The 19,834-nt window shown below is 37.6% G+C and overlaps 1 protein-coding gene across 1 annotated transcript; it reads left to right on the top strand.

Moving 5' to 3' along the window:
* The first annotated feature begins 17,873 nt into the window (after positions 1-17,873).
* On the top strand, positions 17,874-18,800 carry LOC133050373 (putative olfactory receptor 4A4). Its single transcript, XM_061134527.1, has one exon. The coding sequence runs from the start codon at positions 17,874-17,876 to the stop codon at positions 18,798-18,800; it is 927 nt and encodes a 308-aa protein (XP_060990510.1).
* The last annotated feature ends 1,034 nt before the right edge of the window (positions 18,801-19,834 follow it).

Here is a 19,834-nt window from a genome sequence, read left to right as displayed (position 1 = left end):
ACAAAAGTGTGAAACAACTGAGCGACTTAGCAAGCACATGTTATGTTTCATGGGTACATACACTAAGAGAAAGTTAAGAAAAAGAATAGTAAATATATAGATTTTAATATATCAAAGGAGTAGTACCGCAGGTTAGTGGGAAACAGAATAATTATTCTGTACATGTACTGGGAAAATTCATTTATTCTTCTAATCAGAAAAGTGAAAGTGAAAGTAGCTCAGTCGTGTCTGACTCTTTGCGAGCCCATGGGCAATACAGTCCATGGAAATCTGCAGGCCAGAATATCAGAGGGGGTAACCTTCCCTTCCTCCAGAGGATCTTCCCAACCCAGGGATCAAACCCAGGTCTCCCTCATTGCAGGCAGGTTTCTTTACCAGTTGATCAGAAAAGAATGGGTATTTCCTCTTCACACTGTACTTGAAAAATGTATATCCTATGTGGGTTAAATATGTAAATGTGAAAGTGTGCTCAGCTGCTCAGTCATGTCTGACTCTTTGCCATCTCGTAGACTATATTCTGTTGTCCATGAAGTTATCACAGCAATAATATTGGAATAGGTTGCCATTTCCTCCTCCAGGGGATCTTCCCAAGCCAGCAGGTTCTTTAATACTGAACCACTTGGGAAGCCCAAATGGTGAAAATGATTCACTTTAAAAAGCATAAAGATAATTATCCTTATAACTTGGGACAGGAAAAACAAGAATTTTGCATAGCTCTTTCATCCTGGATCCACTTTCCATATCCCTATATCATAGCATATGTGAGGAATCTTTGATGAGACCACATTCACTGCTGTATCCAGGTGTGAATTCTTCTCATTCTGATAATCTGGAAGTATTTAATTCACCATTCAAATTTCTTTCTGGCTAGAAGATCTAAAGTGTGTTATATTTCTTTCACCAAATAATAAATGGAACTTTATTGCTGGATTTCTTCAATATGTGCTAAATATTTAGGCCATTAATATTGATAAGTATATGAAGTGAATCCAATTATAATTTCAGAAAATGATGATGATATATTTTGTGCTTCAGTATCTGTATAGTAGGTGGAATTCTCATAAGAAACATGCAATGCCAGAGCTTTATTAAGGCTGTTTGTGACACAGTCAATGACCCCAAAACTACTATAGAATCACTAAATTATAAACAGAGAAAATATCTTTCATTTAAGTCAAGAATATATAGATTGCAGAGAATCAGAAAGTCATTCACTATATAAAACAAAATAGTCTGCACCCAAAATGTTATACATTCATTGCATGAAAAAAAATTATTAGGTTTAAAGTTGGCTGACTCAGGATGTCTACTGGGATATGTGGTAGGCTTGTATCACTGCAAATTTTACTAGTATAACTGTTTTTACTGCATCCCTCAGGTTTTGGATTATGGATCAATTTTCATTTGGCTACAAACATTTTTCAATTTCTTCTTTGATGACTTCAGTTGTGTTGTAATGTTTAGCTCAGCCTCCACATATTTGCCTTTTTTTTTCCCTTGTAGTTGATTTATAGTCTCATAATGCTGTGGTTGGATAAGATGCTTTATATGATTCCAAACTTCAAAACTGACTGAGGCTTTCTGTGTGTCCCCTAGCATGTGATCCAACCTTGACAATGTTCCTGTTGCCCTTGAAAATGAAATGTATACTTCTGCTTTTGGACACTATGCTGGTTGTTTGATCTGAGTATTAATATGGCTGGCTGTAGGTCACAGGGGTCTTGGGGCTAGTATTGATCACTGGTGGGTGGGGCTGAGCCTATTGGGTATTAGGACTGGTGTCTTCCTACTAGACGATGAGGTTGGGTATTGGGACTAGTGCTAGTTCACTGGTGGAGGTGCTGAGTCCAAGGATTTCTGTCTGTGGGGCCTGTGGATCCTTGAGCTGGTGGATGAGACTAGGGACCAGCGTGTACCCTGATGAGTGGGCTGAGTCCTGACATGGTGGGCTGAAGCATCTTTATGATCACAGGGCTGCTGTCCACCCACTGGTGTTTGAAGCCATGCCCTAATGGATCCTGAAGCTGTGCCAGCTCACTATTGGTTGAAACTGGTCCTGGGGTCTCTGGTGGCAGGGTCCAGGATTTCAGAACCTGAACTTGGCCTGCCCATGGTTGGAGCTGAAGACCAAGTAATCATGGATTTGCTGCCCGGCCCCTGGTGAGCGAGCATGAGAAACACTGGGCTGGCTGAAGCACAAGCTGGAATGAAGATTGCAAGCAGAAATATAAAAAACCTCAGATATGCAGATGACACCACTCTTATGGCAGAAAGTGAAGAGAAACTAAAAAGCCTCTTGATAAAAGTGAAAGAGGAAAGGGAAAAAGTTGGCTTAAAGCTTAATATTCAGAAAACTAAGATCATGGCATCTGGTCCCATCACCTCATGGGAAATAGATGGGGAGACAGTGGAAACAGTGTCAGACTTCATTTTTTTTTTGGGGGGGGGGCTCCAGAATCACTGCAGATGGTGACTGCAGCCATGAAATTAAAAGACACTTACTCCTTGGAAGGAAAGTTATGACCAACCTAGATAGCATATTAAAAAGCAGAGGCATTACTTTGCCAACAAAGGTCTGTCTGGTCAAGGCTATGGTTTTTCCAGTGGTCATGTATGGATGTGAGAGTTGGACTGTGAAGAAAGCTGAGTGCCGAAAAACTGATGCTTTTAAACTGTGGCGTTGGAGAAGACTCTTGAAAGTCCCTTGGACTGCAAGGAGATCCAACCAGTCCATCCTAAAGGAGATCAGTCCTGGGTGTTCATTGGAAGGACTGATGCTGAAACTGAAACCCAAGTACTTTGTCCACCTCATGAGAAGAGTTGACTCATTGGAAAAGACCTGATGCTGGGAGGGATTGGGGGCAGGAGGAGAAGGGGACAACAGAGGATGAGATGGTTGGATGGCATCACCGACTCGATGGGCATGAGTTTGAGTAAACTCCGGGAGTTGGTGATGGACAGGGAGGCCTGGCGTGCTGCGATTCATGGGGTTGCAGAGAATTGGACACGACTGAGCGACTGAACTGAACTGTAACATCTTTCAGTAATATTTTGTAGTTTTCAGTGTAGAAGACTTTGCTTCTCACTTAAGTTTACTTTTGGACTTCACTGGTGGCTTAACTAGTAAAGATTCCACCTGCAATGAGGGAAACTTGGGTTTGATCCCTGGGTTGGGAGAACCCACTGGAGAAGGGAAAGGCTACCCACTCCTGTATTCTGGCCTGGAGAATTCCATGGACTGTATAGTCCAAGGGGTCACAAAGAGTCAGACATGAATGAGCAACTTTTACTTACATTTACTTTTAATTATCTTATTCTCTTTGATGCTGTTATAGGTGGAATTATATTCTTAATTTCCTCTTTGTTGTGTTCATTGACACCATAGAAACAACATCCTTTTGAGATGAAAAATTTTCAGCAAATTAGGTACAAAAGGAATGTACCACACCATGATAGAGCTGTGTATGCACATCCACAGGGAGCATTAGATTCAATAGAAAAGCTGAACACTTCCCCTTAAAAAGCAGGAATAAGAGAAGTGTGCACACTTTCACTACATTTTAGAAACACATACCTTCAAAACTTTTCTTCGAATTTTTAGAGTTTTCTACAAATAGATTGTATCATCTCCAAAGTGATTTTATAATTAGTTAAATTTTACTTAATTTTGCTATTTGTAACAGTGTTTCCAATGGTAACCACATTCTAATGTTTGGATTTCAGCTTCAGCATCACCTTAAAAACCTTCTTCTCTAATTACATTATCCATAGAAAAATTCACTCTTTTATTTCTGTCACTGTACTTATTTATTGTCTTATAATCAGTGAATGGGGTGTCCCTGCAGCTCAGATGGTAAAATGTCTGCCTGCAATGCTGGAGACCTGGGTTCGATCCCTGGGTTTGGAAGATCCCCTGGAGAAAGGAATGGCAGCCCACTCCAGTACTCTTGCCTGGAGAATTCCATGGACAGAGAAGCCTGGCGGGCTACAGTCCATGGGGTCAGACAGAGTCAGTTTCTGGCATTAAATAGGTACCTTAGCTTAAAAAATAACTATTAGTTAAATAACTAGTAATTGCTTATCAACTGGTGATAAAATTATTATATATCTAACCAAAATTTAAGGTAAATAAATTTAATATTAATTAAATAAAAAGAAACACAAATTTGTTGTGGCAGTTGGGAAGTATATCTTTAATTAGTCAAACTGGTACAAAATGTCTGGTCTGATATTTTACTCCTGAGTTGCAATTACTTCACAATGGTTTTAAGACCATATTTTCCTCCATGTTACACTTTCTGACCCTAATTATGTGATTTGACCTTATAGTATCTTTACATGTACAGATAGTTTTAACATTTAGTGGAAAATCCCAGTGAATTTAATTAAGGAAGGATTGATATTGGACACATTCCAATTTCAAGACTCAGTGATAAATGTAGCTAGAAGGGATACATGTCTAGTTATCTTTGTCAATATCAGAAAAGAGATGATATCCTTTTGAGAACTGATGTAAAATTTCAGGAGGTCCTTATTTAGGCTTAAACCATTGCATAAAAAAGAGAAAAGCACAAGAATTTCTGTCAAAATTTCAGTTCAAGTATTCTAGCTTTACTAACAAAATGAAAAGAGAAGATCTAAGCAATTGAATGGTATTTTTCTATTTTGATATTAGTAGGAAAATAAATTACTAGAGACACATTTTCTTGGGAAATGACTGGTTGCTACCTTTCTATGTAAATTTAGGATTTGTTTCAGTTTTTGATAAATTACCCTAATGTGGTCATTTCTTTCTGTATATGCATGAAATTCCTTTAAATAATTATGCAGATAAAAAACTCTTTTGATCAGTCAGAAAACTCATGGAGAAAATGGACAGACACTGGAGTGACATAAGATATTTTTTCAAGAAATAATGCAAAACTTTTCCTTCTGTTATCAAACTGGATGAAAGAAGAACTCAAGATCCATATGAGTGGTTTTAATATTTATCCTGCAGATAATGAGCAAGCCTCCACAAGTAAGGCCAACAGTAAATAGTGGGAAGCAGGCATCGTAATTGTGTGATTATCTTTACTATTGAGGAAATTTAATTACCTTGAAATAAATAAAATTTAGAATCAATTCTAGTTTTTTTTCCATTTATTTTTATTAGTTGGAAGCTAATTACTTTACAATATTGTAGTGGTTTTGTCATACATTGACATGAATCAGCCATGGATTTACATGTATTCCCCATCCCGATCCCCCCTCCCACCTCCCTCTCCACCCGATTCCTCTGGGTCTTCCCAGTGCACCATGCCCGAGCACTTTTCACATGCATCCAACCTGGGCTGGTGATCTGTTTCACCCTAGATAATATACATGTTTCAATGCTGTTCTCTCGTCTTTCTAACACCATACGTGAAAATAAACTCAAAATGGATTAAAGATCTAAATGTAAGACCAGAAATTATAAAACTCCTAGAGGAGAACATAGGCAAAACACTCTCCGACATAAATCACAGCAGGATCCTCTATGACCCACCTCCCAGAATATTGGAAATAAAAGCAAAAATAAACAAATGTTCATAGAATCAATTCTAGTTTTATCACTTAAAAATGTGTGACCATGGAAATATTAATGTAATGTTCTGTGCCTTAATTTCTTCAACTATGACAAAGAGATTACAGTTCTCATTACTATAAATTTAAATGTGATATATTAAATTGTGAGCACGTGATTGAAACTGACTTTATGTGCATACATACTCAGTCATGTCTGACTCTTGTGACCCTGTGGATTGTAGCCCACCAGGCTCCTCTGTCCATGAGATTCTCCAGGCAAGAATACTGGAGCAGCTTGCCATTTCTTGCTTCAAAGGATCTTCCCAATCCAGGGATCAAACCCAGGTCTCCTGCATTATATTCACTGATAGATTTAAGAGAACACATTTATTGGAGGCCAGAATAAAAGTGGAGAAAAAGGGCAGGAGGCCATTGCGTTGGGCCACGAAGAAAATGCAAGTAGCAAATGATCCAATTTGTGATGTATTTTGGAAGTAGAGACAACAGGATTTGCTAAAGGTATCCCTAAGTAAGATGAGAACAATAGGGAGTGAAGAACATGGTGAAGCTTTTTGTTTGTTTGAGCAGTGACATGGAAGTTGATATTTAATAAGATGGGGAACTCCCTTTTTATTGTGGAATATTTTAACTTATTTTTACATGTATTAAATTTATATCCAATTGTACATCCAAAGTTGGAGATGTTGCATATATTTTGTTTTGCATTGGTTTACAGCTGTCTCATAGTTGTTTCTATTGCCCAGCAAAATAAAATATAACATGTACCAGGTTCCAAATCTTCATTTGTAACAATGGTTATGTTGTTATAGTCTTTACACATATTTATGTAGAATTATAAGACAAAGTTGAAAATAGATGGAAAGCTAGAGCCTGGAGACAAGCTTACAGTGTTTAAGCATTTACTATCAGAAAATGAGGAATATCCAACTGAACACCCTAGGAAATAAGTTTCAGTGAGGTTTGACACAATTCAGGACAGTGACCTTCTATTTATAGTTTTATCTACTAACAGTGAATATTGAAATGAGCTTAAATGGATCTCAAGTATTACACCTTTGTGACTTTATATATGGTGTACCTTTTAAAGGAACTCCTTTATCATATTCTTGTTTCATTTTTCCTTTAAAAAAGCTTTTTAAAAATTACTGCCTCTGTAAAGCCTTCTCTGACTTCAGTTTGATTGATATTATATTGAACTTGATTGATGTTATGCTTTAGCTTGATTAATATGTATGTCTATTAACTATAAACTTGTGTGAATTTTCTTATAAAGGTACTTACTAGATGGTTTTGGAATTATCTCTTCATGGGGAATACATGTAACTGCATGGCTGATTCATGTCAATGTATGACATAACCCACTGAAATGTTGTGAAGTAATTAGCCTCCAAATAATAAAAAAATAAAAAAAAAATAATAAAATCTGCAGATTGCTTGGATAATGTAGGCATTTTACTAATATTTATTTTTCCATCCATGAACATGGAATATCTTTTCATTTATTTGTGTCTTTAATTTCCCTCATCAGTGTTATATTATTTATCATATAATTAATAATTATATAGCATATAATATAATGTATATATATAATTTATTTCTAAGTATTTATTATTTCTTATGCTGTTGTGAATGAGATTATTTACTTAAATTGCTTTGTAGATGGTTCATTGTTGGTATCAGTTCAGTTCAGTTCAGTTGCTCAGTCGTGTCTGACTCTTCGAGACTCCGTGAATCACAGGCCTTCCTGTCCATCACAAACTCCCGGAGTCCACTCAAACTCATGCCCATCAAGTCGGTAATGCCATTCAGCCATCTCATCCTCTGTCGTCCCCTTCTCCTCCTGCCCCCAATCCCTCCCAGTATCAGGGTCTTTTCCAATGAGTCAACTCTTCGCATTGATTTTTGTATGTTGAATTTGTATCCTGCAACTGTGAACTTGCTTATTAGCTAAAACAATTCTGGCACAATTTTTCATATATTTTGTATGTTAGATCATATTCAGTATGTAGTCGTTTAAATCTGGCTTCTTGAACTTAGTTTCATGCTGTTGAGATTTATGTGCATTATTGTATTTATCAATAGTTTATTAATTTTGTTGCTGAGTGGTGTTCCATTCAGTGGATGTATCACAGTTTGTTTGTCCCTTTCTCCATTAACTGATTTTTTTATTGCCTCCAGGTACTTGAATTTATAGATAAAGCTGCTATAAATATTGATATATAGGTTTTTGTAAAAATAAGCAAATAAGCTTGAATATAGTTAAAAATAATTCTTTGCATGATACTAGTTGTCAGAAACAATTGATAGTGATGACTGAGAGATGGGCACCAAAGAAGTTGAGCTCTATGATTTTTCCAGGTTATTATCTTCAAAAAGTTTCCATGCTGTGGTTCAGAGAGGGATATATCAGAAGCTCTTGGGAGACTCCTGAGATGAGGAGATCAGAGTTACTAGAACCCTTTAAAAGTTCTTTTCTCGGTATATATGTACCACAGCTTCCTTATGCATTCATCTGCTCATGGGCATCTAGGTTGCTTCCATGTCCTGGCTATTATAAACAGTGCTGCGATGAATATTGGGGTGCACATGTCTCTTTCAGATCTGGTTTCCTCAGTGTGTATGCCCAGAAGTGGTATTGCTGGGTCATATGGCAGTTCTATTTCCAGTTTTTTAAGAAATCTCCACACTGTTCTCCATAGTGGCTGTACTAGCTTGCATTCCCACCAACAGTGTAAGAGGGTACCATGGAATATTACTCAGCCATTAAAAAGAATTCATTTGAATCAGTCCTAATGAGATGGATGAAACTGGAGCCCATCATACAGAGTGAAGTAAGCCAGAAAGATAAAGAACATTACAGCATACTAACACATATATATGGAATTTAGAAAGATGGTAATGATAACCCTATATGCAAAACAGAAAAAGAGACACAGATGTACAGAACAGACTTTTGGTCTCTGTGGGAGAAGGCGAGGGTGGGATGTTTCGAGAGAACAGCATGTATATTTTCTATACTGAAACAGATCACCAGCCCAGGTTGGATGCAAGAGACAAGTGCTCGGGCCTGGTGCACTGGGAAGACCCGGAGGAATCGGGTGGAGAGGGAGGTGGGAGGAGGGATTGGAATGGGGAATACATGTAACTCCATGGCTGATTCATGTCAATGTATGACAAAACCCACTGCAATGTTGTGAAGTAATTAGCCTCCAACTAATAAAAATATATGAAAAAAAAATAAAAGTTCTTTTCTCCCTTCCATAAAAATATTTTCAATGCCTTGGTGGTTTTGTCAGTAAGTCACTTCCAACTCTTGGGATCCCATGGACTGTAGTCTGCCAGGTTCCTCGGTCCAGTGGATTTTCCAGGCAAGAATACTAGAGCGGGTTGCTATTTCCTTTTCCAGGATATCTTCCCAAACCAGGGATTGAACTTGGGTCAGTTGCATTGCAGGCAGTCTCCTGCATTGCAGGTGAATTCTTTGCCAACTGAGACACCAGGGAAACCCTTCAGGAACTGGTACAAGAGCTTGGTAAGATTGCAGTCCTCAAATTGCCATTCTCTGCTGATGATGAATAAACTGGATATTGCTGAAGAAATGGTCAGCACTCTGTTTCAGGTCGATATTCTGACCAGAGGAGGACAGCGGCATTTGGCACCCAGGAATGAGTGTTAGCTTTGAACAGTAATCCCCAGAAAGACTGAGTATTTCTCCTTGCCCTGGGGGCAATACTGATTGCAAATTGTCTTAGATCCCTGAGAGAAAGTTTAAGATGCACATTTATGCTACCTATCTGTGGTGATATCACAAAGATCGTATTGAAGAATGACTGACGACTGTTATTCAAAATGCTCTGACTTTGGAAAATCATCACATTTGGTAAGTGAAAAGGGGCTGGATTTTACTGAATTGAATTCTGGGATTCATTTCAAACTGCTCTTCACAAACCTAGATTGCAGTTTATCATCGTCATCATTATCAGTCTCACCATTGTATTCGTTGGCTTAGATTCTCATACAAAATTCACCAGACTGGGTAGTTTCAACAGAAGATGTTTATTTTCACTCAGAAAAGAGGCCAGAAGTCCATGATCGAGGGGACAGCAGGGCTGGCTTCTGGAGGCCTTGCTTTGTGATTTGCAGACAGCTGTCTTCTCACTCTGCTCTCACGTGGCCTTTCCTCTGTGCACTCATGCAAGAGCCAGCTCTTCTGTCCCTTCCTGTTCTTCTAAGGACACCCTTTCAATCACATTAGGTCCCTACTGTTACGATCTCAATAGTACCAGGTATTCTAGCCCTCATTGTTCAAGGTTTCCAAGTTTAGGTACCAGAGTGAATAAACATTTTGGATGACTTCAACCTGTTTCTAACTGCAAGCTTATGACAGATACAGAGCTAGAAGTACTTAGCTGAGCTAAGCAAATGCCTGACCCATTGAAATCACCAACTATAATAAAGTGAATGTTGTTGCTTTAAAACCATAAATGACGGTATACTTTTTTGTGCTACAATAGTATCTGAAACAGTGCAGTCATTTAGGCCCTATGTTACTGGCTCATGGATACATATACTAATTGAACAAAAGAGAAAGTTAAGAAAAAAAAATATTATATATATATATATATATATATATATATACACACATATAGATAGATAGGTAGATAGATAGATTTTAACGTATGAATGTAGTGGTATTGCAGGTTACTGGGAAGCAGAATAATTATTCAGTACATACACTGGGAAATTTCATTTACCCTTATGATCAGAGAGAAATGTTTCCACTTTACACTTTGAAAATAAATCACTTTAAAAAGCTTAAAGGTAATTATCTTTATAAACTCAAGGCAGCGAGAACTTTGAGATGTACATGCATAGATATTTAATCCTGGATCCACTTTCCACATCCCTACATCACACCATGGGGAATGATGAATTCTTGATCCAAACCATGTTCACTGCAGTATCCAGTGTGAGCTCTTCCCATTCTCATAATTTGGAAGTATGCAATTCACTATTCACTTCCTTTCTGATTAGAGAGCTTCCCTAGTAGCTCATCTGGTAAGAATCCACCTGCAATGCGGGAGACCTGGGTTTGATCCCTGGGTTGGGAAAATCCCCTGGAGAAGGGAAAGGCTACCCACTCTAGTACTCTGTCCTGGAGAATTCCATGGACTCTGTAGTCCATGAGGTCACAAAGAATCAGATATGACTGATCGACTTTCTCTTTCACTTTTCACTTTCAGTTTTCTGATTAGAAGATCTAGAATGCTTTTTGTTTCTTTCACCAAAGAATAAAGGGAACCTCATTGTTGATATTTCAATATGTGCTAAATATCAGGGACATTCATATTGCTAAGTAGAAGTGATCCAATTATAATTTCAGAAAGTGGTAAAGACATGTTTTATGCCTCAGTTCCTATGTGGTTGGTTGAATTATAATAAGAAACATGTAATGCCAGAGTCTTATCAGATGCTTTCTTAACAATCGTTGACCCCAAACTATTATAGAACCACTGAATTAAAAGCAGAGAAAACATCTTTGATTTATCATTTAAGTCAAGAACATATAGATTACAGAAAATCAAAAGGGCTTACACTAGCTTGTACCCAAAATGTTAAACATTCACTGTATTAAAAAAAAAAGTATTCTATTTAAAGTTGGCTGACTCAGTTGACTCACATATATATGGGATATATGACTCACATATCCCAGTTGGCCTACTAGGATATGTGGTAAGCTTGCATTACTAGAAGCTTTACTTAGAATTGTTTTTACTTCATCGCTCAGATTTTGAATAAATTTTCATTTGTCTGCAAGCATTTTTCAGTTTCCTCTTTGATGATTTCACTGACCATTGCTTCTGTAGTAGTGTTAGTTCAGCCTCCATGTTTGCCTTTTATTCCCCCTTGTAGTTCATTTCTAGTCTCATATGCTATGAGATGCTTTATATGATTTCAAACTTAAAAACCGAGACTTATTTCTGTGTCTCCTATCATGTGATCCAACTTCGAGAATGTTCCAATTCCCTTAAAAAATAAATGTACACTTCTGCTTTTGGATAATATACTGGCGGTTTGATACAGATACTGACACAGCTGGCTGCTGGTCCCAGTGATTCTGGCCTACTATTGTTCACTGGTGGCTGAGGTTGAGGCCTATTGGGTATTAGGGCTTGTCTCCACCCACTAGTGGGCGAGGCTGGGCACTGAGGTTAGTGCCAGTCCACTGGTAGCTGTATTGGGTCCAGGGAATTCTGACTATGTTGGATTCCAGGTTGGTGGGGCCAGGGCTTAGGGGGGTCCTAGGCTGATATTTCCCCTGGTAAGTGAGATGAGTCCTGGCATGGTGGATGAAGGATCTTTATGATCCCAGGGCTGGTGTCCGCCTATTGGTGTTTGAAGCCACACCATAGTGGGTCCTGGGCCTACCCCTCTGGTGGGGGAAACTCATCCTGGGGTTTCTGTGGCAGGGGCAGGAGTTCAGAGCCTGACCTTGGCCAGCCCATGGTGGGACTGGGGGCCAAGGAATTATGGCTCTGGAGCCCCTGTACCTGGTGAGTGAGCATGGTTGCCAGTGGCTGGGGTTTCAGAACTTCCCACAGTAGCTAGCATGCCGGTGGACAGGTTTATATCCTTGCCCAGCTACCTTCTTCTTCTTCTTTTTTTTTTTTTTTTTTTTTAGTTAATTTTTTATTAAAGGATAATTGCTTTACAGAATTTTCCTGTTTTCTTTCAAACCTCAACTTGAATCAGCCATAGGTATACATATATTCCCTCCCTTTTGAAACTCCCTCCCATCTGCCTCCCATCCCACCCCTCTAGGTTGATACAGAGCCCCTGTTTGAGTTTCCTGAGCCTCACAGCAAATTCCCGTTGGCTCTCTATTTTACACATGGTAATGTAAGTTTCCATGTCACTCTTTCCATACATCTCACCATCTTCTCCTCTCTCCCCATGTCCATAAGTCTATTGTCTATGTCTGTTTCTGTATTGTTGCCCTGTAAATAAATTCTGCAGCACCAATTTTCTGTATGTATGTGTTAGAATACAGTATTTATCTTTCTTAAATCACTAGGAATAAAACCACCATATGACCCAGCAATCCCACTCCTAGGCATATATCTGAGGAAACCAAAATTGAAAGAGACACATGTATCCCATTGTTCATTGCAGCACTATTTACAATAGCTAGAACATAAAAGCAACCTAGATGTCCACTGACAGATGGATGGATAAAGAAGTGATGGTATATATACACAATGGAATATTACTCAGCCACAAAAAGGGACACATTTGAGTCAGTTCTAGTGAGGTGGATGAACCTAGAACCTACTATACAGAGTGAAGTGAGTCAGAAAGAGAAAGAAAAAAACCAGCTAGCTTCTTGATCTGGGGCTTTCTAGGTGTGCAACCATCTGGCCAGTGGTTGGGGCTGTGTCCTGCCAATATAAAGCTAGAGGAAGAGCTCCAAAGGAAATCTCACCAGCACCAGTGTCATCATGGAGGACAGCTCCTCAGAATGGCTGCTGCCAAGGCCCATGTCCCCAGTTGCTTCCTGACTCCCCAGGAAACTCTCTAAAATCAGCAAGTCATCTCATCTAAGCTCCACTCAAATGACTGTCTCTGCCCTGAGTGGTGGAGTCTGTGTGATTTTCTGTGGACGCTTTTAGGGTGAAGTCTCTACTGTCTGGGTGGCAGATGGTAAAGAATCTGCCTGCAATGTGGGAGCCACAGGTTTGATCCCTGGGTCAGGGAGATCCCCTGGAGAAGGGAATGGCTACCCACTCCAGTGTTCTTGCCTGGAAAACTGCATGGACAGAGGAGTCTGGCAGGCTACAGTCCATGGGGCCGCAAAGAGCTGGACACTGACACTTCCCCTTCACTTCTCTGCTGCCTACAGCCATCTTCTGTCTCTCCCAAGGACTCAATGGCCTTCAAAGACATACTGTTTTGTGGCCCATCTTCCTGGTGTAGGATTCCTTGGCTGGGTAGCTCAATGTGGGGTTCAGACTTCTCACTCCTTTGGGAGAAACTCTGTAATTGTAGTTATTTGCCCATTTGTGGGTCACCTACTTGAAAGTATGATCTCGACTATAGCGCATCTCCACTCTTCCTATCTGTTTTGTTCTGGTTTCTTCTTGATATTTTGTTTGTTTGTTTGTTTGTTTGTTTTAGAAAACCTTTTTGCTACTCTTTGGGTATTTCTCATCAGTGGTTGCTTTGTAAATAGCTGTAAAGTGAACTCAGGGTCTTTGCCTCTTGGCAACTGTCTCATGTATGTCTATCTTTATGCCAAAACCACACTGCTGTGATTTACCATAGTTTTATAGTGCTTTAGAATCAAGAATAGGAGACCCTTAAATTTGTTCTTTTTCGAGATTCATTTTGCTGTCTGGACTCCACTAAGATTTCCTATAAATTTTAGGAGGCATTTTTCTATTTCTGCAAACAAGCAAGAAAACCATATTTGGGAATTTTCATAGGCATTGCATTGAATATGTAGATTACTTTAGGTAGCATTGGCAACTTAATAATAGTAAGTATTCCAGCTCGTGAATATCTTTTTATGTCTATGTGTCTTTTTTAACGCCTTTCACCAATATTTTGTAGTTTTCAGTGTAGAAGACTTTATCTCTCACTTGTTTTCTCTTAATTATTTTATTCTCTTTGATGCTACTATAAATGAAGTTGCTTCTTAATTTCCTCTTTGTTGTGTTCCTTGACAGCATAGAAATTCAACACCCTTTCAGGATGGAAAATTCTTAGTAAATTAGGTACAGAAGCAATGCATCTCAACATGATAGAGCTGTGTATAATAGATCCACAGGGCACATAAGACTCAACATCGAAAAGTTGAAAGCTTTCCCTTTAAAAATTAATAAGAGACGAGTGCATGCTTTCACCATTTTTAAAATACACAGAACTTAAAAAAAATTTCTTTGAATTTTTAGTTTTCCTCAAGTAGATTGCATCATCTCTGAAATGAAGTAATTTTATAATTAAATTTTACTTGATTTTAATGTCTGTCACAGTGCTTCCAATGTTAGAAACGTTCTAGTGTTTGGATTTCAGCTTTAGCATCACCTTGAAACCATCTTCTCTGACAACATTATCCATAGCAAAAATCACTTATTTCTGTCACCATACTCCATTTGTTGTCTTATTATCAGTGAATAAGTCTATAATTACCTCATTAACTTTTTCCCTTTATTGTTCTACTCTTCATAAGAATATGAGATTCTTGAGAGAAGGAACTTACATGACCCACCCCCATCATTTTACTATTTATTGTGTCCTCACTCATAGTAGAATTCCTGGCTTTAGATAAGCACTTTAAAGTAAAAACAAAAACAAAACTATTAGATAAATAATGAGTAAATCGGTGATAAAATTATTATATATCTAAACAAAGTTTAAAGCAGAATAAACTTAGTATTAATTAAATAAAAAGAAACAAAAGCTTGCTGTGGTAGTTTGGGAAATATGTCTTTAATTAGGTCAACTAGAACAAAATGCCTGGGCTGATACTTTATTTCTGAGTTGCAATAACTTCATAATTGTTCTAAGACCATATTTTCCTCCATGTTACACTAGCTGTATGCTAGTGAAAGTCTCTCAGTCTTGTCCGACTCTTTGAGATCCCATGGACTATACAGTCCATGGAATTCTCCAGGCCATAATAATGGAGTGGGTACCCTTTCCCTTCTCCAGGGGATTTTCCCAACCCAAGAATCAAACTCAGGTCTCCCAGGTTGCAGGCAGATTCTTTACCAGCTGAGCCACAAGGGAAGCCCAAGAATACTGGAGTGGGTAGCCTATCCCTTCACCAGCGGATCTTCCTCACCCAGGAATCGAACTGGGGTCTCCTGCATTGCAGGCAGATTCTTTACCAACTGAGCTATCATGTTACACTTCTTGACCCTAATTATATGATTTGACCTAGCATTGTCTTTATATGTTCATGTACTTTATTTAGTGGAAAACCCCAGTGAATTTAATTAAGCAAGAATCTATATTGGATACACTCCAATTTTATGACTCAACGATAAATGTGGGTAGGAGAGATAAAAGGTCTAGTTATCTTTGCCAATATCAGGACAAAGGTGATATCCTTTTAAAAACTGATATAAAATTTTCAGGGGGTCCTTTGTTGGGCTAAAGCATTGCATAACAAGAGAGAATAGCACAAGAATTTCTGTCAAAATCTCAGCTCAACTATTCTGGACTTACTAACATGATAAAAAAGAATTAAATGATTGAATGTTTTTTTTTTTTCTATTTTGAAAATAGTAGGAAAATAAGTTACTAGAGAAATCTTTTTCTGGGAAATGACTGGTTGCTATCTTACTATGTAAATGTAGGATTTGTTTGTGTTTTTGGTAAATTATCCTAATGTGGTATTTTTTTTCTGTATATGTGTGAATTTTCTTTTAAATAACTTAGAGTAGAAATTAAAAAAAATATTTTGAATAATAAGAAAACTCCATGGAGACAATGAAAAGCCACTGGAATGACATAAAATATTTCTTCAAGAAATAATGCAGCCTTTGGCCCTCTGTTGTCAAACTGGATGAAAGAAGAATTCCAGATCCAAATGAGTGATTTAAAAACTTATTCTGCAGATAATGAGCAAGTCTCCACAGGTAAGACTAACAGCAAATAGTGGGAAGCAGACTTCATAATTGTGTGATTTTCTTTATTATGTAGGAAATTACTTTGAAAGTAATCAAATTTAAATTCAATTCTACTTTTATTACATAAAAATGTGTGACATTGGGAACATTAACTGGATGTTCTGTGCCTTAAGTTTACTCAACTGAAATAGAGATTATAGTTCTTGTTGCTGTAAATTTAAATGTGATGTATTAAATTGTAAGTACATGATTGAAATCCAACATAGGAGTTTATCTTTTATTAGAGTATAAGGGCTTTACAATATAATGTTAGTTTCTGCTGTACAACAGAGTTAATCACGTGTATGTACGCATATATATCATCCTTCTTAGAACTCCCTCCCACTCTGCCCCCCATAAGTGGGAAACTGCTATATAACACAGGGAGTTCAGTTCGGTACACTGCAGGAGTTTTGAGGAATGTAGCAATATAATTAGAACAAGATTTAAAGAGAATCATGTAGTTTGCTTTAAGATAATTTCTTTTGGAGGCCAGAATAAAAGTGGAAAAGCATGGCATGAGGCTATTGCATTGGGCCAGGAATAAAGTGGAGGGTAGAGAATGATCAAATTTTTGATGTATTTTGGAAACAAAGACAACAGGTTTGCTAAAGGTATCCCTAAGTAAGAGAACAATAGGGAGTGAAGAACATTGTGAGGTTTTGTTTTGGGGGGGGGGTAGGGGTCTGAGCAATTACATGAAAGGTGGTATCATTTAATAACATGCGGAACTCCCTTTTTATTATGGAATATTTAAAATTTATTTATATATGTGCTAAATTGATATCCAATCATATGTCCAAAGTTGGAGATGTTGCATATATTTTGTTTTGTGTTGCTTTACAATATCTAATAGCAGTTTCCATTGTCCAGCAAAACTATCAAAGTGTAACAGGTGCTGTATTCCAAAGCTTCATTTGTAATAACTTTTTTTAAGTCATTGTACAGATTTATGTAGAATTTTAAAACAAAGTTGAAAATAAAAGGAAAGATACAGACTGGAGACAAACTTAAAGTGCTTTGACATTTATTGGGCAGAAAATGAGGTATATGCAACTGAAGATCCTAGGAAAGAAGTCTCAATTAGGTTTGAGACAATTCAGGACAGTGACGTTCTATTTAAAGTTTTATCTACTCACAATGAATATAGGAATTAGCTTTAATGGATCTCAAGTATTACATCATTATGACTATAAATGGTGTACTGTTTTTAAGGAATTCCTTTCTCATATTCTCTTGTTCTTTCATATTTCCTTTAAAGCTCCACATTAAATATAGCATCCTCTGAGAAGTCTTCTCTGACTTCAGCTTGACTGATATTATATTCAGTTTGATTGGTATTATACTTTAGCTTGATTTATATATATTAACTCTAAACTTGTGTGAATATTCTTATAAAGGCACTTACTAAAGGGTCAGGAATTTTGTATTATATCACTGAGGTTAGGGAACTATGCCTTATTCAACTTGGTATTCACAATGTCTATGACACATTGGACACAGATAATTCATGTAAATTATTTTAAATAAATTATGAAAAAGATGAAACTTATAATACATTAACTGCACCATCCACCTTCTTTTGTAGGTAAACTACTTCTAATACATGAACTCAGCTCCTGTCTACACTAGATGGAACCACGGAACAATGTAACTTACTTTGTCCTCCTGGGCCTCACACAGAATCCAAAGGAGCAAAAAGTCCTTTTTGTTATGTTCTTGTTCTTCTACATTTTCACTCTGGTGGGCAACCTGCTCATTGTTGTGACTGTGACTGTCAGTAAGACCCTGAACTCACCGATGTACTTTTTTCTTGCTTGCTTATCATTTATAGACCTAATTTATGCCTCTTCTATCTCCCCCAGATTGATTTCAGACTTGTACTTTGGGGAAAATACCATATCCTTCCAAACTTGTCTGACCCAGCTGTTTACAGAGCACTTTTTTGGAGGATCAGAGATCATCCTGCTGCTGGTGATGGCCTGTGACCGCTATGTGGCCATCTGTAAGCCCTTGCACTATTTGGTGATCATGAGGCAGAGGGTGTGTTTCATGCTTCTGGTGTTGTCATTTGTTGGCGGCTTTGTGCACTCAGTGATTCAACTTATCACTGTTTATGGGCTCCCTTTCTGTGGCCCCAATGTCATTGATCACTTTATGTGTGACATGTACCCCTTATTGGAACTCGTCTGTACTGATACCTTCATCACTGGCATCTTAGTTGTGGCCAATGGAGGATTGATGTGCACTATTGTTTTCTTACTCTTACTCGTCTCCTATGGAGTCATCCTGCACTCCCTGAAGAACCTGAGTCAGGAAGGGAGGCAGAAAGCCTTCCAGACCTGTGGTTCCCACATCACTGTGGTTATCTGCTTCTTTGTTCCCTGTATTTTCATGTATGTAAGACCTGCTAAGACCTTCCCCATTGACAAATCGTTGAGTGTGTTTTATACAGTCATAACTCCCATGCTGAACCCATTAATCTACAGTCTAAGAAATTCTGAGTTGAGTAATGCTATGAAGAAGCTCTTTAGAAAAAAATATCATATCAAGTGGTAAATATATGCATTATTCAACAAGAAGGAAGTAACTCATTATTAGGCCCAATCTTCTTGGAATGTAAATATCTACAGAAATCTGATGCAAGCCTTCCTTTTCTATAAAGGATTTATAATGCTTAATATTAAACTACATGTTTTTTCTATTAGTAGCAGTTTCTCTGTTAGAATGTAAACTCTATGATGTCTGCTTTAACATTGAACTAGAACAGTAGGATACCTTTGCAACAGGGAGTCAATAAGATGTTGTCTTCCCAGGTATTGCAGTGGTAAAGAATCCACCTGCCAATGCAGGAGATGCAAGAGACAGATTTGCTGCCTGAGTCAGGAAGATCCCCAGGAGAAGGAAATGGCAACCTGCTCCAGCATTCTTGCTTGGAGCATTCTATAGACAGAGGAGCCTGGTGGGCTACAGTTCATGGGGTTGCCAAGAGTCAGATACGACTTAGTGACTGAGATGATGATATTGACAGACAATATGCAATGAACTAATTGATGACATTTTTATGGATTTCCCCTAATTTTTACTTAATTTCTTCATTTACTTTTATTATTTTCTCATTCTTAGTTTTGAGTCTTGCCCCTTATCTTTATTATTTTTTTATTTTATTAGTTAAAATATTTAACATCATACAGATTATGTCTTTATTTAATTTCATTTCTATCACATATGTATGACATTTTAGTGTGATATTTTGTGCTTTAAAATAAGAAACTGAAAATATAATGGATAATAATAAATACTAAGAATATAGTCAATGCACAATGGAATATGTAGAATAAATTTCCTTCTTATCACAAACCATATTTTCCCAGGTCTTCCAGATGTAGTTATTCTGTTCCTAAGACTCTTCAAGTAATATTCTTTGCAAAAGCAAGTATATTTTCATAGGAGTGTTTGTGATTATGTCTCTGTATATAAATGCTGCATTTTACTACTCAGTTTTCTGAAGATCTTTATATACCAGTCTATATACACCTCTTCATGCTTCTTTTTTTTTTTTTTTTATTAGTTGGAGGCTAATTACTTCACAA

This window comes from Dama dama, chromosome 32, assembly GCF_033118175.1.
Source record: "Dama dama isolate Ldn47 chromosome 32, ASM3311817v1, whole genome shotgun sequence".
Taxonomy (NCBI): Eukaryota; Metazoa; Chordata; class Mammalia; order Artiodactyla; family Cervidae; genus Dama; species Dama dama.
This window is presented reverse-complemented; position numbering and strand designations above follow the sequence as displayed.

What these genes read in the sequence shown, in the direction of transcription:
- LOC133050373 (XM_061134527.1), top strand. Translation starts at nt 17,874, where the DNA reads ATGGAACCACGGAACAATGTAACTTACTTTGTCCTCCTGGGCCTCACA.